Source organism: Meleagris gallopavo, chromosome 3, assembly GCF_905368555.1.
Source record: "Meleagris gallopavo chromosome 3, MGAL_WU_HG_1.1, whole genome shotgun sequence".
NCBI lineage: Eukaryota > Metazoa > Chordata > Aves > Galliformes > Phasianidae > Meleagris > Meleagris gallopavo.
In genome coordinates, this window is record NC_139406.1 from 4,898,720 (window position 1) to 4,915,675 (window position 16,956).

At 37.1% G+C, this 16,956-nt stretch overlaps 1 protein-coding gene across 7 annotated transcripts in view; it reads left to right on the forward strand.

Annotated features, from left to right (window-relative positions):
* Positions 1-14,741, forward strand: part of DCDC2 (doublecortin domain containing 2) — a 54,684-nt gene extending 39,943 nt beyond the window's left edge. For 6 of the 7 annotated variants that reach the window (XM_085220110.1, XM_085220107.1, XM_085220109.1 and 3 more), the window contains 3 exons: positions 767-867; positions 10,196-10,543; positions 11,828-14,741. In XM_085220110.1, the coding sequence (XP_085076236.1) occupies positions 767-867; positions 10,196-10,543; positions 11,828-11,935 (557 nt within the window). In that variant the 3' untranslated portion in view covers positions 11,936-14,741. Of the gene's footprint in view, positions 1-766; positions 868-10,195; positions 10,544-11,480; positions 11,513-11,827 lie in introns of all 7 variants that reach the window. The other variant, XM_085220108.1, reaches the window with a different exon arrangement.
* The last annotated feature ends 2,215 nt before the right edge of the window (positions 14,742-16,956 follow it).

The following is a 16,956-nucleotide window of genomic DNA, read 5'->3' on the forward strand; positions in this document are numbered from 1 at the left end:
TAACAGTGAAAAAGAAACTGGAAAACTAATTTCCAGAGAAGGCAGTGCTTATTTTTATGCGACTCATTATCTACACTTCTGTAAGTCTCCTTCAACACTTGTTTTTCTTATAGGTTGTTTCCTCCTTCCCAGTGTTCAGCAACAGAGAACGGTTTGCATGTTGGTTTGATGTTATCAAGCTCACATCCTTTTATGAGGAATTATACAGCAATTCAATGAAGTGCAAGTTTTCCTGTTTATTCTTATGGTTACTTATTACGCTGGATATGAACATGACAGCATACACATTTCTTGTTCCTAGACAGATGGAGAAAGTGATTTAAATTAACCCTTGTGTTTTTAATTTCTGAGCTCTTCCTTGTTTTGCTTCAGTCCCGGTTCAAAGTGTTATGGATTTGGTGCCTGGGATTCTTCTAGATGTGTAAGGGTTACTATGTTAAATCCAAGAGGGTGATGTCATTGACTCTAGAAGCAATAGAATGTTATTGTAATTGCTCCAAACCCTTCCTAAATCTGAAGGAATTGGGGTCCGGGGCTTTGTTCGTTCTCTCTATTTCCTTTTCCTTCTCCCAGTGGTGTAGCATTCTATTTGTTGTTAAAGGAAAACAAATTGAGAATAATGGAAGGTTGAAAACTTTGCCGAAAGGAATGGTGAGTCTGTGCTCAGAAACCTACTCTCAAATGCAACATTGAGTGCACTTCAGTAGTTCTGCCACACAGAGTCGCAATTGGACCTCACTTATTTCTACTCTTTTTCCCATTGCAGGTGAAGGGATTTACAGAGCTAGAGAAAAACGATCCGAAGTGTGGGGGGCAGCTGAAGTTCAAGAAGATGAAGACACTCGTGTAGAAGTTCCATTGGACCAGGTATTGTTCGAACTTTAAACAAAGTTTTCTTTCTTTCCTCACTGGTTGTGTGTGTTCTTCACTCAATTTCTTTCAGGAGCACAAGAAATTTCTTTGCAAATTGATTATACCTGCTCACCAGTGCAGCTTTATTTATGGGAACTTGAGCAAATCTTTCTTTTTCTTTCAGTTGCCTTTTTATTGTACATCAGCTTTAGAACTGATCTGAGAACTCTTAAAAGGCCTCAGGGAATCTCAACTACTTACTGAGCAGATTGTAGTCCATTTGTATTGGTGGAATAATATAAGAACCAAGGTCAGAATTCCTGCAGTCCTGAACCAAAAACATGCCTGGATTTGTCAGATTTTTGTCCAAGCTACCAGTACAGTCTTCTGTTGGCAAAAAAAAAAAAAAATTAGGTACTTAATTAGCCAGATTTTTTTTCATCAAGACTGTTCTGATTCCTGACATAAGGAATGCTAAGTTCTCTCTTTGCACAAAGAATATCTACCTTGGCCTCAGAGTGTTGTGTGCTAAGCACCATCAGGGCATCACCCCTGTTAATTGTGGTTGTCCTTATGGGGTGCTGTGATAATTATTTTGTGTTGGGTTGTACCTGTAGTACTGAAAATGGGGGAGAACATACCACCTGTCATCTCAGTCTGTATTTCTTATGTTTCTTAGTACGTGCTGCCCTAGTCCTGACTGTGCAATTATCAAATTAGGAAATAATTAGCCTGTTCATCAGCCTCTGAAGGTGCATAAAGCTTTCCTTGGGAGTAACACGAAGCATTTAATAGCACATATTGGGTTGTCAGGTCTTAGATTTTTAGACTGACAGCAATTCTTACGAAACTCGAGCCTGGGGATGGCAACTGTACTTCTCCACAGGGATACTATGGCAGGCATTAGAGCTCTGCTCTCTCTGCAACCACTCTTGACAGTTTACCACAGTTGCAGAATGGTGACTCTTACTAGAGACAGGAAAACAGCTAACAGCGCACTGCCACTTCTGTATTTGGTGAGAGCAGCTGCTGTTCATACAGCTGCCAGTGAGCATCCCTTGTGCCCATAATCTTGCAATGCTGGGGATTTGTTTGATGTCTCTAAACTCATGTGCTGAGTCCCACGTGGAGTCCACACATGGAAATATTTTTGAGTTGCTACTGATTTTTTTTGCTACCTGGGCTGCTTTCACAGGGAAATATGCATATGTGAAAAAAGCAAAATTCAGACATGTATACTATTAATAATCTGATTTAAAAAAAAAAAAAAAATCAGAAAAACAAAACAAAGCACCAAAATTGTTTGAGAATTCAGGTCATGGTTTATTTCCCATTTTAAAACTTGATGTTTCCAAGGTAATCTGGCAAGAAGCCAGATCTTTCTTAATAGCACTGAGTATTTTTTTTATTCCCAGACAACTGAGATTACTCAACCTTTAAAAACATTTAGCATTTTGCAAGTTCATGTTCTTATTAATTAACATTTTAAATCCTTTTCAGCTCTGTGATGTAAAAGATTTATAGCTTTTTTTTCCTTATCTGAACTGCAGTATCTTATGTGTTATGTGCTAGAAGTATGGAAAAGGACAGGCAGGCAGGGCACTACTATCTTGCATAATGCATAAATATTTACACACCAGCTTTCACTGCAGTGCTGATAGCTCTGATACGCTATCATTTCCATCAGCCACATAAATTAGGTGGTGAAAAGAGAGCTTAGTTGTTGGGTTTTTTTCTATGCACCTTCCCTGTCTTGCAATTTAAAGTACACAGTTGAACAAATGCCAGTTTAGCCATTAACTAAAGTTAGTGTAAGACTGGCTAGACACCTGCTTATGTGTCCTGTTCTGTAAAATGCTGTTTGTCAGTTGGGAATGCTTTAAAAGAACAGGAATTGCTATATTCAGACAAGTTGACAGTTGTAACTGAACATCAAAGAGGGGGGAAAAAAAAAAAAGTGTTTTGCCTAAACCCAAACCATATCCTTCTGTTCTGTGTTCTGTACCAAGACTTCAGCTTCTGAATAAAAAAGGGATAGTTTCATTTTTTTTGACATGCAAACATACTCCAAGTTCGTTATTTACCTCCTGGTGGCAGCATCCATGGGGTCTGATGACAGACTCTGAAACCAACTTGCAAATAGTAAGGGAACAGTGTAGTTCTACTGCACCTCTTGATAAGGAGGGAGGAAACAATATAAGTTTCACATTTCAAATGCTGATTAAATATATTACATTGAGTTTGCTGTTCATAATATAGATATATTCAAAGTAGCTTTCTCTGAAAGAGAAACTTTTCCAACTAATACAGTTTTGGAACAAACTACTACTTTATTTATGTAAGTTATGAAATACAGAAGAAGCATTTGGTAGCAGTGATATTGAAATAACACTGGAAGTTTCCATTGATTTATCAGTTTCCATGTGTTCTCTCACAATAAACCCTTGGGAGGTGCAGTAAATATGAGAGTTATGAGATATGAAGTTGTCCAGTGCATGATGCCTTCAAAGAATTCAGACATGTTGCTGTGCCAGTCTTCTTTGCTTTGGGGGATGTGATACTGATTATTAAGATCTAAATGATGTTGAATGAATCTGAATTGTTGTTGTTTTTTTTTTTTTTTTTTTCACCTCCAGATTCATCATCCAATCTCCTTCTGTGTGTATTTGTAAAAATCACTGAATGTTAAATCTGTCTAATGAGCACTGACTTCAGGGGCTGTTGTAGATGTTCACGCTTTGGGTTCTTTCTCTACCCTTGTACTTTCCATTATTCCAAACATATCCACTGATTCCTGATGCCACTCGTTATTCTCAATTTCCTGGGCTGTGAAGTGATGTGAAATTGAGGGTGTCCCTTTTGGTGTTCTCTCTCTAGGGAGAGTTCATCAGTAGCAGAAAATCTGCACCTTTCATTTACGATTTTCATTGTGGGGTATACGTTTTGCTTTAGAGACCCAAGATTCACCTCCATGAACAGAACAAAACACTAATATTCCTGCTGCTGAAAGCAAAATGTTGGACTTTGCATTGATTAAACATTAAAACAGGCTGACTGCTTGAAGATATATTCCTTGATTAAAAACACTGGAGCTTTTCACGGGGAAATATTTTGCACTACAACCATAAAGATTTCAAAATGACATTTGGAAAGAATAGGAACAAAACTTCTAATATGCTCAAGTTTTGCTACAAGTGATACAGGTGTAATTTAAATTTTCTAGGTCCTAAGTGCCAGCAGATAAAACACACAGGGAAATGTCTTAATTCTACACTCCCTTGCTTTACGCTTAATTTTTTTTAATTGTCTGTGTCCGATATGACAGCTTACTCTATCTGGTTACTTGCAACTCAGAATGAGGATAGAGATCTTCCCTAGCTTTTTCCATCAGATAACTGACTTCTGAAGCTATGGTAACAAGACCTGATCTTTACAGACCTGTACAGTCAACTGTTGGAGGGCCTGGGTTCTTTGTAGTGAAGACTGCAAGCACTGTTCCATTGTAAAATTGGTGCTGATAGCACTTTGAAAAAAGTTTTCTCTCTACGTGCACCTGTCTTTAAAAAGTCTAGGAATTCTAGAACAGGCAATTTTTTAAATTGCTTAACTTCTAAGACGTTTTTCATTCACTGTAGAAGAGACTGTTTGTGGGGGGGGAAAAAATTTTACGTATATCTGCAAGCTTATAGGGCTTCTTTCAAAAAGCTTATAAATCTTCTCACTGTTTATAGGAGGTATTTGTGAAGCTTGGGCAGATATTAATGTACTCTTGGAAAATGTTCTTATGGGAAAATTATACATAACTGTCAGTGAAATGTGTGAAGAGTATTTTACTTAGGTATGTCTTAGAAAATATCTGATCAGGTGTTTTCTTCTATGCCATGGCTTTCTTGTGATTAGGGATTTATGCACACTTCCAGTTGCCACGCAATGAAACTGAGGAATGGATTTTGAAAAGTTTTTTACTGTGCTTGAAGTTACATTGACTTCTAAGTAACTTTGGTTGTACTTTTGGGAGCTATGATCTTATGAAAAATTATACTCTGTGGGTTCAGGTCTTCATTTCTTTCATTAAAGTAAAATATCTGAGCCATAAAGATGTTGGAGTTTAAGGCTCTTTATTGTATTTTTTTGTACCCAGAAACAACAGCACATTCATTATGTGTAAAATGTAGGACTGATGAACCCTCAACTATTCATTTGCTTGCTTTTAAATACTTGAGTTTCGTAAATGATGTAGAAGAGGACACTTGTCACTTAGCAACCTTATCTGGTTCAGGAACAAAACGTTTTCATTTTAGAATCTATGCTGTGCAGCTCCAAAGCATTCCTGACTCCCTTGGAAGAAGGGCAGCTCTGTTCTGGAGCTGATCAGTGCAATTGGCTTTGCACACTCCTGATACTACATTCATGAGGTGTATTCATGCTGGTATTGTGACCCTTAAGCTTTTTGTTGCCTACCTCATTGTTTGTCTGTTGTGCCTGTTAGCCAAGTAAATATTTCCAAATGGTTTCAGTAAAGGAAAATTATGTTTTACATTAATGATATAAAACAATTAGTCTTAAATGATTTGTGTTACTGCATTTTTTAGTATTCTAGTATCGATCGTGTACAAGCCCACTGAGAGAATGCATTAGCATCCTTAGAGGTTGAGAAGTCAAATGCTTCTAAAAATTTCCTTACTTACTCCATTTGAATGATGATGGCAATTGGTACTGTGGCTCCTAATGAATTATAGCGTGATGAGTATAACTAGAATACATCTCCCTTTTTTTAAACGCTCTGGTATTGCTAAGATTAAAAATATCATCAATTGATCGTTACTATTTAAACACAAAGTGAAACTTGGCTTCAGTTAGTTGTGATGTGCAGCTTCAGTTCTATATGCTTTTGATTGACTGTACCTTTGAATAAATATATGCAATTCTTTTTTTTAGTTAGCCTTTTTAGTGATTGTCCATGGCAGGTGAAGAATTGTACTTAGAAATATGAAAATATGATCTGAAAGGAAATTACAGAAGCTAAAGTAACTTCAACTAGGTGACTGCAATGGATCCTTCATTTGGAAGTTGTAGCCAGCTGTACAAGAAGGAATGGTACTCCCTATTTTCTTGCTGTCACAAATACGAGCCTCATTATCAGTAATTCTCACTGCAGGAAGAATGATGTTAGTCTTTCAGTGACTATGATAAAGTGTCCTTTCCTGTAAGTCATTTAGACCTCTATGAAAATTTCCTCAAGGAATAAGCAGATAATCATCTCACATTTCTCCAGTTCTAGGTTTACTGCAGTCAGGTTCAAGTTGTCCTGAGCCCATAACACAAAAAAAACAGCAGCATTGAAGTAACACAGGAATGTTTATTCTCTCTTGCAGTGTATACATATTTGCTTGTTTTGGGCTACAACTAGCTGCATGCTTGCAATGTAAACTTTAGATGTGCTGTTTGCTTGCTATTGTGATCCTGGAATCTGACGCATTAATGTGTTGATACGTACATTTGATAGTCATGTTTGTTTACTTAGGGTAATAGGACTCAGTCACCCAGGACTAGTTTCCTCTACTTGAAATGGCCTGTATGTTTACAAGAATCATAGAATTGTAGAATTACTCAGGTTGGAAAAGACCTTAATGATTATCGAGTCCAACCACAACCTAAACATATTACCCTAACAACCCTCCGCTAAATCATGGCCCTGAGCACCACATCCAAATGGTTTTTAAACGCATCCAGGGATGGTGGCTCAACCACCTCCCTGGGGAGCCCATTCCAGTGCTTAACAACCTTAACAACCCTTTCTGTAAAGAAGTGTTTCCTGATATCCAACCTGAACTTACCCTGGTGTAACTTGAGGCCATTTCTTCTCATCCTGTCACCAATGAGAAGAGACCAACCCTGCTCTTGCTGTGAGCATCTTTCAGATATTGGAAGAGAGCAATAAGGTCTCCTCTCAGCCTTCTCTTCCCCAGACTAAACAGCCCCAGTTCCCAGTCCTCATAGGCCATATTCTCCAAGCCCTTCACAAGCCTTGTTGCCCTTCTTTGGACCTGCTCCAGCACCTCACTGTCCTTTCTGTACTGAGGTGCCCAAAACTGAATGCAGCACTTGAGGTGAGGCCTCACTGGTACTGAGTACAAGGCAGGATGACTTCACTAGTCCTGCTCACCACACCATTCCTGATACACGCCAGGATGCCATTGGCCTACTTGGCCACATGGGCACACTGCTCATATTCAGCTGAATGTCCATCAGCAAACCAAGGTCCCTTTCCATCAGGCAGCTTTCCAGCCACTCCTCTGCAAGCCTGTAGGGTTGCCTGGGGTTGTTGTGACCAAAATGCAGGACCCGACACTTGGTCCTATTGAAACTCATATGGTTAATTGTGGCCCAGTCTATCCAGGTCCCTCTGTAGTGCCTTTCTCCCCTTTGGTAGATCAACACTCCCTCCCAACTTGATGTCGTCTGCAAACTTACCGAGGGTGCACTCAATCCCCTCATCAAGATCGTTAATAAAGATGTTAAATAGAAGCAGCTCTAGTACCGAGCACTGAGGGACACTGTTCATGACTGGCCACCAGCTGGATTTAATTCCATTGACCACAATTCTTTGGGCCTGGCCATCCAGCCAGTGTTTCACCCAGAAGAGCTTGTAATGCATAACTTCCTGTGAGAGAGCACGTTGGCTCAAAGCCTAACTCAGATGCAAAGAGGAGCAGCTTCCCACATCTGTCTTAGCCATGCAGCCAAAGCATTACATATAGAAGAAGCTCTTGCTCTGAATATTCTTGCTGTTTAGAAGGTGACTTATGAGAGTGTGAGAACACAATTTGAAGTAATTTTATGTAAATGTATGGACATTTGGTGTAGCAGTGGCTAGATGGTTTATTGTAGTCTGTCAAATTCTGTGAAAAGGTTCTCATTGACTCCAGGGGTCCCTGAGTTAAGCCCTGTCCCAGAAAGATATTAATATTTTCTTTAGCTCCCTTCTCAGGTTCACTAAAATCACTGGAACGGTAGTTATGCATCTGCAGTATTTAAAAGCTTTGGACCATAAAAATCTTTCTCCCCTTTTCTGTTTTCTTCCCTGTATATACATGTGTATATATAAGACTATTAAAAAATCTGTCTCCATAAATATGAAAATTAAATAACTTTTGCCAAGTATTTCTCAGAGAAGACGGCGTACTTCAAATTATTAGATCAGCAAGATTTCACTACTAAGTGTCACAGTTTTTATGTAAAGACCAGTGTGTAATTTGGTGGGTGGGTTGGACTTCAGTTCCTTCCCAACTGTTTTGACTTCAATCTACAGCTCATTCTGAAATGCATTGTGTGTGGTCATCATCATTTTGAAACCTACCTAGGTTTTCTCGTGCAATGGGGATGATACTGTATTTCAGACCATTGGGCAGAAGATCATTGCTTCCATGTCCATAATCTACTGTAACTTGAAACAAGATTAAATAAAGAAAGCATTTTGCTTTCTAATTCTTACCTGTAAATGTGACATTTTATTTTTGTCCATTTTGCAATTTGAATGTGATACGATGTTAGCTCCCTATGAGCTTCCAGTGGGATTCTGGCTATTGTTCAATATACTGTTTTTCACCTATGTCTATTTTAGACAGGGTAAAGTCTAACAAATATAGCCACTATTCGTAATGTCATAGCAAGCAGTTTTCTTTAACAAAAATGCTTACTTTTAAATATGGGTATGTGATGCATTTAATTTGTCCAGTCCACTCTTGCTCCGAGTCAGAACTCAAAGCTGCTAATTATCATTGTGCACTGCAAATAAATCAGTAGGTGGCGAATCAGTCGGTAGGCTAAATCTACATTTTCCACACTGTCCTTACGTGCTGATAGTTATACGAGTTGGCTCAAGTCTGCTTTGCATGGCAGCTTCTTTGAAAGTGCCTGTAAAGTCTTGGCTTGTTTAATTTTCATTTCAGAAGCAACAGGGCTGGTTTTATATTGAGAGATAGTTAGAAAGGCTTAACTAAAAATCATACAGAAACTATTGTACTTCAAAGAGAGCTTTAGGAGCCATTATTTATACGGTCAGATAACCATGTAATATTTCTAGTAGTTTGTCATTCTGTGGATTATTACAGTGAAAGAACTTGTCCTTTTTGATGCTCTGTCAATGGAATATTTTGCATGGGCTTTGTGAAATAGTCTTATATTGCTACATAAATATCAAAGCAAAAGCAGGGTATCTTGTCAAAAGGCTTCAATCAATTGCTGGTATTCTTGAAGTGGCTCTTACTAATATGCCAAAGAAAATGAGAGAATTGTTTTTGAAATGAAACTGTTAGTGAGAAAAAGAGACAGAGCTTACAAGCTGTAGGATAAACCTGCCTCCTAAAGGAGCATGATAGTAGAATTCTCAATACATTTGATTATAAGAGAATCTATCTTTTGCTCTCAGATTACTTGCTTTAGATTTAGTCTGATGAGGCTGTGTGGGAGACAGATACAATTTCATTCCTATGGGACTTTTTATTTTCATTCAAACTTGAGCACAAGTGCTTAAGTCATCTTGACAGAAGGGGCATTGGTTCACTGAATAGCCAGGTGAACCTTGAAAGTTGAAACTGGAAGACAAATGGCAAAAAATAGACAGCATGTGCATCAGTCTCCCAGGTTGTCACGAAATCATGCTGCTTTATCTCTAGTGATTTTCTGCTTAGTCTTCTTCAACATGGGACAACATTTTATTATTTGATTATTATTTGATTATGTAGGGAAAATTAATTACTAAACGTCAAAAAATTCCTAACTATACAAACCCACACAGAGGTCTTTGGGAAGAGACATTATGGAAGTGATCAGGGGTCTATCTGTCTCATCTCTCTTGCTGCTTTTCTGTGGATGCATAGAAGACAAGTTGTGACCAAACTGATTTGGCATGGTGTGGTCTGGTTCATAGATAAGACTTCAGAACACTTTGTGGGCTAGCGATGCTATTTTAGATTAATATTTTATTTTATAGAAAAAAATATATGTACCAGATACTGGAATATTAGACAGTTCGGAATAGCTGGTGCAAAAATCTGTTGCTGGGATAATTAAATCTAGCTCATTCCAGTTGTTTTAATGTAGTCAAATAGATTAACCCGGTGTGATCCATCTAAATCTCATTAACACATCGTTTGTGCAGAATGAAAGTTCAATATGAGGTGTCAACAGGGGCATCATTTTTCTCTCCATGAAGATAAAGCTCATGTTAGCATACTTACTCCCTAGTAATGATGTAATCATGATTTTGATGTCTGTCATGTTTCAGAATTGCGTTGGAGAATTTAAAAATGCCTTGTAATGTTGCTGCTTTTCCTTTCAGAGGCCAGCAGAAACTGTAGATGAAGAAGAAAATGCAGAAGAAGAAGATGACAGAGGAGAGGAGGAAGCATATAAACAGAAGGAAGAACATCCAGAAGTAAATGGAGAGGAAAGTGGGGAAACTGTTACGAAAAGTAACAGAGGAGAAAATAAGAATAAATTAAATGGGAATTATGAACACAAAACAGAAGAAACAGAAAATGTTGACCAGGCAGAGGAAGAGGAGCTCACCCATTTAAATGGCAAGATAAATAAAGACAGTGGTAGGCTGATGGAGCATATGAACAGCCACGATGATCTCCAGCATGAAGAGGATGTAAAAGAGGATTATTCTGGCAGTCAGGACCAGGTAAGCATCTATTCTTTCAGTTTGTTTTTCTGCATTTGTCAGCTAGTCTATAAGTTTCTCACTCCAGATAAGTCTCGGAGAGACCTTAATAGAACCGAATATGTGGGAAAAGCTTTCTTATCCACATAGATTGGTAACATCATTAATTACATTATATGCCCTCCAACTGAGAAAGCAGATGTTTCTCACTATTTGATGAACCTGCATATCCTACTTTCCTGAGTATGTTGAGCTCTCAAAAAAAGAAATCTTGCAATTTCCTGAAAAGCATAACCATTCCTCATCATGTACTCATCAAGCAAACCACTTCCTCATCATGTTATCCTTAGGACAGAGGACGGAGGAGGAAGAAACCACAGCACCTTGGTTTGTTGTTGCTGTTTTGCTGAATTGATTTTCGCAGAAGTTGCATTTCATAAGGAGAACTTGCTATTACCATGTGGAAGTTTCATTTATTTTTCTAAGAAATAGGATCAAACAATGGAAATGAATAAGGCCTTGAAAGCAAGGTGCTTTAGTCAGGTTAAAATCAAATATCCTGTTAATTCTGGGAAGCTGCTAACATTCTGTTAGCTTAGTTGGAGGTGTGCAGCCCAGAATCGAGCCTTGAATGTCAGATGAACAGAAGACAGAAAACGGAGTCTTTTGCTCCAGATCCAGGAAGACCTGTATTCTTGAGTATTAGGAGCTGAACAAATTATTGCATGTTTTCTGCCTATGAACTGCTGAAAAATGACCCATCCTCTGTTCCTGGGGTCACTGGGAATGGTTTCTCACTTCCTTGCAACTAGGCTTTCTTCTGTTCCTGTATTACACACGAAAACATTTCTCAAGGAAGTTAAAAGAACTGAGTAACATAACATTTTTTTTTTCTTCCCATATTCATTTTATATTTGACCTAGCAATGGATTTTTTTGTTTGTTTGTTTTATTTTTAGAGAAGCTGAAGTAATTTATGGCAATGGAGAAAGTGAGTGCGCATTCATTTTAAAAGGATATGTGGGTAACTGGGTGTTTGACCATCTGGGGGGGAAAAGCCTCTAATTTGAGTGCTTTCTCCTTTGGAAGGTGTATAATCTAATGCTAAACAAATATGTTAATTTGATCACTGTCAGAAAACATTTTTTTATGTGTCTCTCTCTGTGTGTGTGTGTGTGTGTGTGTGTGTGTGTGTGTGTGTTAAGAATTCCTCATGGAATTTGTAGTACAAAATGATTACACTGTTGAAATGAAGCGAAATCTTAGGTACTGTTAACTTCATCAGGTAACTATCCTTTTTTTCTAGGTTGATTCCCATCATGAAAAAACATCCAGAAATCCAAGGGTGACAATCACTAGCCCACAGGAAAGTGAAAAAAAGGACCAGAGCAATGGCTATGCTGCAGTTGCATAGATACAAGGAAATGTAATCAGTGGGAAATGAAATACTTTCAAGCATGTTATTTTATGATGTATAGCTTAAAATGGAAAGATAGATTGAGTACACACATATTGAGTCTTGAGATGATAATGGCATATAGAATAACAGGACATAAACCTTAATATCTACTAAATAAAACTGAGTTATTTTTACAAGATGTGAAATTTCTGCTGGAATTTGAGAGAAGAAATGTAATACTACTACATAGTAATGTTAGAAACATTAGAAGTAAACTATTTTGTGGTATAAAATGGTTATCAGTAGCAGAGTCAACTATACAAATGACAGTTGCAAGAAAAAGGGTGAATAAGTTAAATATCAGAACTTCTTTGCATGTTCATTTAGAAAAGAGAAATAATTTGTGACTTTTAAGGATAACATAAGTAGTTTTTCCCATTGAAATTCCACATGATATATTCTATTTCCAAGTGTAACTTTAAGATAGAAATAGAATGCTTTGCTCACTTAAAGGGTAGCAAATAAGATGAGTCCCAATATTACTGGATAGTAGCTTTCAGTATATTAATTGGAATAACTTTTTTTTTGTTTGCATTCTTAAATAGCACTTTTTTTAGCATTGTGAAGATAGGTTGGCAGCCTGCAGTGCTGCAGCTTATTCACACTTGCAACAGTAAGTTTTGTTGGTTGTTCTGCACCAGTTCACCATGCAGTGGATTGTTATTATAGTGAAAAAAGAATAAAGCACAGGTATGCAGCAGGTCAGACACGGAGCAGATCAATTTGATTATACTCCAGTTCAAGTGAAATCTAATTTATTAATGGAAAAAAATGAAGAGGCCCGGATTCAGACTGAAATTAGCATGAAATCATTGTTATCAGTGGAGCCATTTTAATATGAAACACATTAACATAAGATTACTAGTTTACTGTAAAATTCAGCAGCAGTTGTTGTGTTTATAATCCCTTACATAGCCTTAATGCTTGAAAGCTTATTATCATCTTTTTGGTTTAGCAGGTTCCTGATAGGCTGTGGCTTAATTTGCATTAGAAAACAAGCCATTGATCCCCAGTATTAGCTCTTTTAATGACACCAACACCATTACTCTTACCAGTTCTCTCTTAGTAATAGCAATTATTTGTAGATCATGAAATCCAGCCCTGAGCATAATTTCATTAATTATACAAAATACATAGTGAGTTTCCCTATCGTTAATGCTGGTAAATTATGACGATGAGAAATTAAATGTCATTTTTGTTGATTTCGTGCTATTAAGACCAAAATTACATTCGGGAACAAATTGAACTTGAAGCACTGTTTGAAGGAAGTGTAGAAAAATTATTGTGACTGAAACTCATAGAAATAACTGCACTTTTCTACCAACCAGACAGGGAAGCTCCATCTCAGCCTACCTTCTGAAACTTCTTGCAGAGCCCACCAAGGAAAATGGCTAGTGCTCCATCACCACTCCTTTAGAGGTGCATAGACCAGCAGTCAGCATGGTGTGCAGTGTGCTTAAGAATCAAGACAAATGACAATTGTCTTGTATTGACATTACTGTGAAGAGTTGTTGGCTTGAAGTTAATGGCATACCCAAGAACAGGATTCTACATGTTGTCATCAAATTGCAGGTGAAATCCTGAACAACCTCTGAGTTGTTTTTTTTTTTTCATCCTCAGAAATTTGAAACTAAATTGACAACCAAACATGTCTGGTAAAGATAATTAACATTTTCCCCAAAATGTTACACTTAAAAAAAAATATACATATATATATATTTAGAAGAAGCACAGTTCTGTACAAAGATTCTCTGTTTTCTATTCATAACTTCTGTCTGCTGATTGTTTCTGTCATTTTTCTCTTTTCTGCCAAAGTTCAGTGTCCTCAGTGCTTAAAGACCTACAGAAATCAGTAAGAGTTATTTAAAACTTAAAGTAAATTCCAGGGAACTGTAATGTGATAATTGTCTTTCATGGGAACGTGAAAATCCCAGTGAGTTACTCAGCCTTTAAAATGTTTTCCTCTCTGCTGTTCACCTTGTAAGAAAGATTGAATATTTTGCTTCAGGAAAACAAGCTGGACTTTGGGGAGAGATGCAGCCATTTCATCATTCACTCCTGCAGTACTGAAAACATCTACTTTGTATCTCATTCTCTGTACAGAGAAAGTTAATTTATGCATAACAATTATGATGTTAACAGAAATTAATCAAGAAACATATGTGTGGTCTGTGCTAAAAGATGTTTGTGAATGTGAATTTGCTATGATGACTTAAATCGCTTTTACATGAGAAATATTTCTTTTTCTTAAGCTTATATGGTGTTATTTTAAGCTTTTATGCAACTTTTTTTTTGTTTTTTTTTTTTGTTTTTTTTTAAGACATTTTCTTTCTCTTGGCATTATTTTTAAAAGCAATTTGCTATTAAAAAGAACTAGCATACAGACACGTCTGCTTTTGTCTCAAATCAAGGCCAGTTTGACATTAATTTGGGCTTTGGATGACTGATGTTATTTACAAGCCTAGCCATTTTTTCAGCTGTTTGGATTCTTCCATCACTAGAACTTCAAAAAAAGTCAGATTTTCTAGTTATGGCATTGTAACTGTGAAAGAAATTATGCTGATAATTCGCCTCTTATTATAGTCTGCAAATAAAAGAATTAATTTCTAATTTCAGCAAAGCTCTAAAGCATATACTTAAATCCCATAGAGATGCAGTTTTATTAAATTTATTTAATGCTTCAGTGATCTGACTTACCAGAGTCAAAATAACATTAATTTCTGGAAAGAAAAGTGAAAATAAAAAAAAATGCATTCCTTTCTCTGTCAGTCTCATCTAAATAAACTTGCATGCAGAAAAAAACCAACACAAGTGTTACTTGAAAATACTGAGAAAAGGAGAGTTGCTTGGGTATCTTGATTAATTATTCCAAAGGTATATTTAAATAATTATTCAATAACACATGTAAATATAAAATGAAATATCTTGAGGAAAAATCTATTTATTATTTTGTAACAATCAAAATGACTTTATGAGATGCAGCTCAAGGATGTTTTGGGTGGCAGATAGTCTTCAATCTGAATTTTAATCAAAAGAAGTGCTTTAGATGTGGCAATAGACAGGTAAACAGCCTGATATCTTTACAGTATTCTTCATGGACACATTTGTGTGCATTAACTTATATAAACACTGTAACTGAATGCATTTTTGTGTGCTCACACATGCTGCACATGAAACCAGTGTGTGTATATGGGAGTTTAGCAGTGTTCAATTTTCAGTAACTGGAGCTATTGATCATTAGTAATATTAGTTATAACCATGGGAAAAATATATTATAAAATCTAGCAATAGCTAATTGCTATTGCTTATGAAGCTTATTATTACTATTTATTATTACTATAATCTTATTTTAATTTACACACATACTTTTGCTCTTTGCTGAGCCAAGTCCAGAACGCTTACAGCACTGAAGTGAAATGGAAATAGCAACCTAAAATTGCCTGGGAGGAATTTTGGTCATAAGAAAGTGTAAAGGATATGGAAAATTCAAGAAAAAATGAATATCTTTACTACAGCATGCGGAAGGAAAACATTCAAAGGTCTTTAGTCCCAGGCTGTTGCATAGAGGACTTCTGCCTTATACAACAGGATATTTTGAAACAGTAGGCAGACATTCAACAATCTATGCAGTAACTGTGAGTATCTTTAAATGTTCATATTTTCCTTGCAGATGATGCTTACTTATAATACTTAAAATTTAATAAATTAACTTTAAATACAATTTGAATTTTTCTTTGTGCTAAGCAGAACCAAAATTTAATTCAAAATGCAAGTTTTATTAGTTGAGAGCTGACTAATCCATAAAAAGCTTCAAAATCTCTTGCTTGGCATGAACTAGAAAGAATCTAATTCTCCATAAAACGATTCACATTTCTACATAACAAGAACATATAAACTCATGACTATGGTTAGCAGATTTTCAAAGGCACAGGTTTCATGTACTATTTATGCTGTGAATCCTCTGATTAGAATCCAGGTGTTTCTATGCAAAAACCAATACAAAGTCTTTTCTCCTGGAGGAATTGTTTGTGCACATTCACTCTCATTTTTTCTGGATTCCTGTTGTACTCCCACTGATATGCAAGTGAAGCAGGTGAAGTCAAGCTCCTAATCCAAGTGTTATCTGGAAAATCATTTTTAAAGGCATTTACTTTTTCCAGACTCCAAAGCCAACACACAAAACTCATTTAGCTCACAAAGCTCAATTTATCTCCTGAAAACCCATGTTATGTTCCTAACACCATTGATTTTCAGGAGAGTGGCCCCGCAGTGCTCCCGGTTTCCAGGCGTGCAAAAAGCACCAGCTGGGTAATCCAAGTTCAGCACACTCTACCTCGATGTCTACAGGCTCCCTTTCTCCAACCTGACCAGTTTGTGACTGGAGGAAAAATTGCCCTCTTGAAGATGATGCAAAATACCTGAGATCCTAGCTGGGTCACCTCTAATGGACTGCCTGGCTGTTGAGGCAGCTGAAGAATTAGCCTAAAATTAGGTGATGTGAAAAGACAAGGTCTGCTTGGGATCCACTTTAAAATTCCCTCTTTCTGCCATAATTTCAAGCACCTGACTTCACAGGAAGGCAAAATGTTAGCTGGCACCTGCAGAAAGCAGTGATATATCGTGTAGCTCCCTTTGCCATAAAGTCAGATGCCATTTTTTTAACAAGCGTGAAATAAAGCATAGCTTCTAAAGGTGGCATGTAATGAAAATCTGTTTGGTAAAATGGCAGAGTGCTTTTGTTAACACGAAGCAGATAGGTACACAGAGTTGAGTGCTTTTCTCTACAGCAGCACTTGTAATTTTGGATTTTCTCCTTCAGTCTCTTTGTGAAGGAACATAAAGTACATGAGGCCCACTAAGGGTTGTGGAAAAATGTAGAATCTGGCTGCTGGATACTTGGGTTGTTGTGGCTCAGATGAATGGGGAGGTGCCAGATACAGAGGAAGGGCCTTGTACCCCACACCTGAATGTTTCTA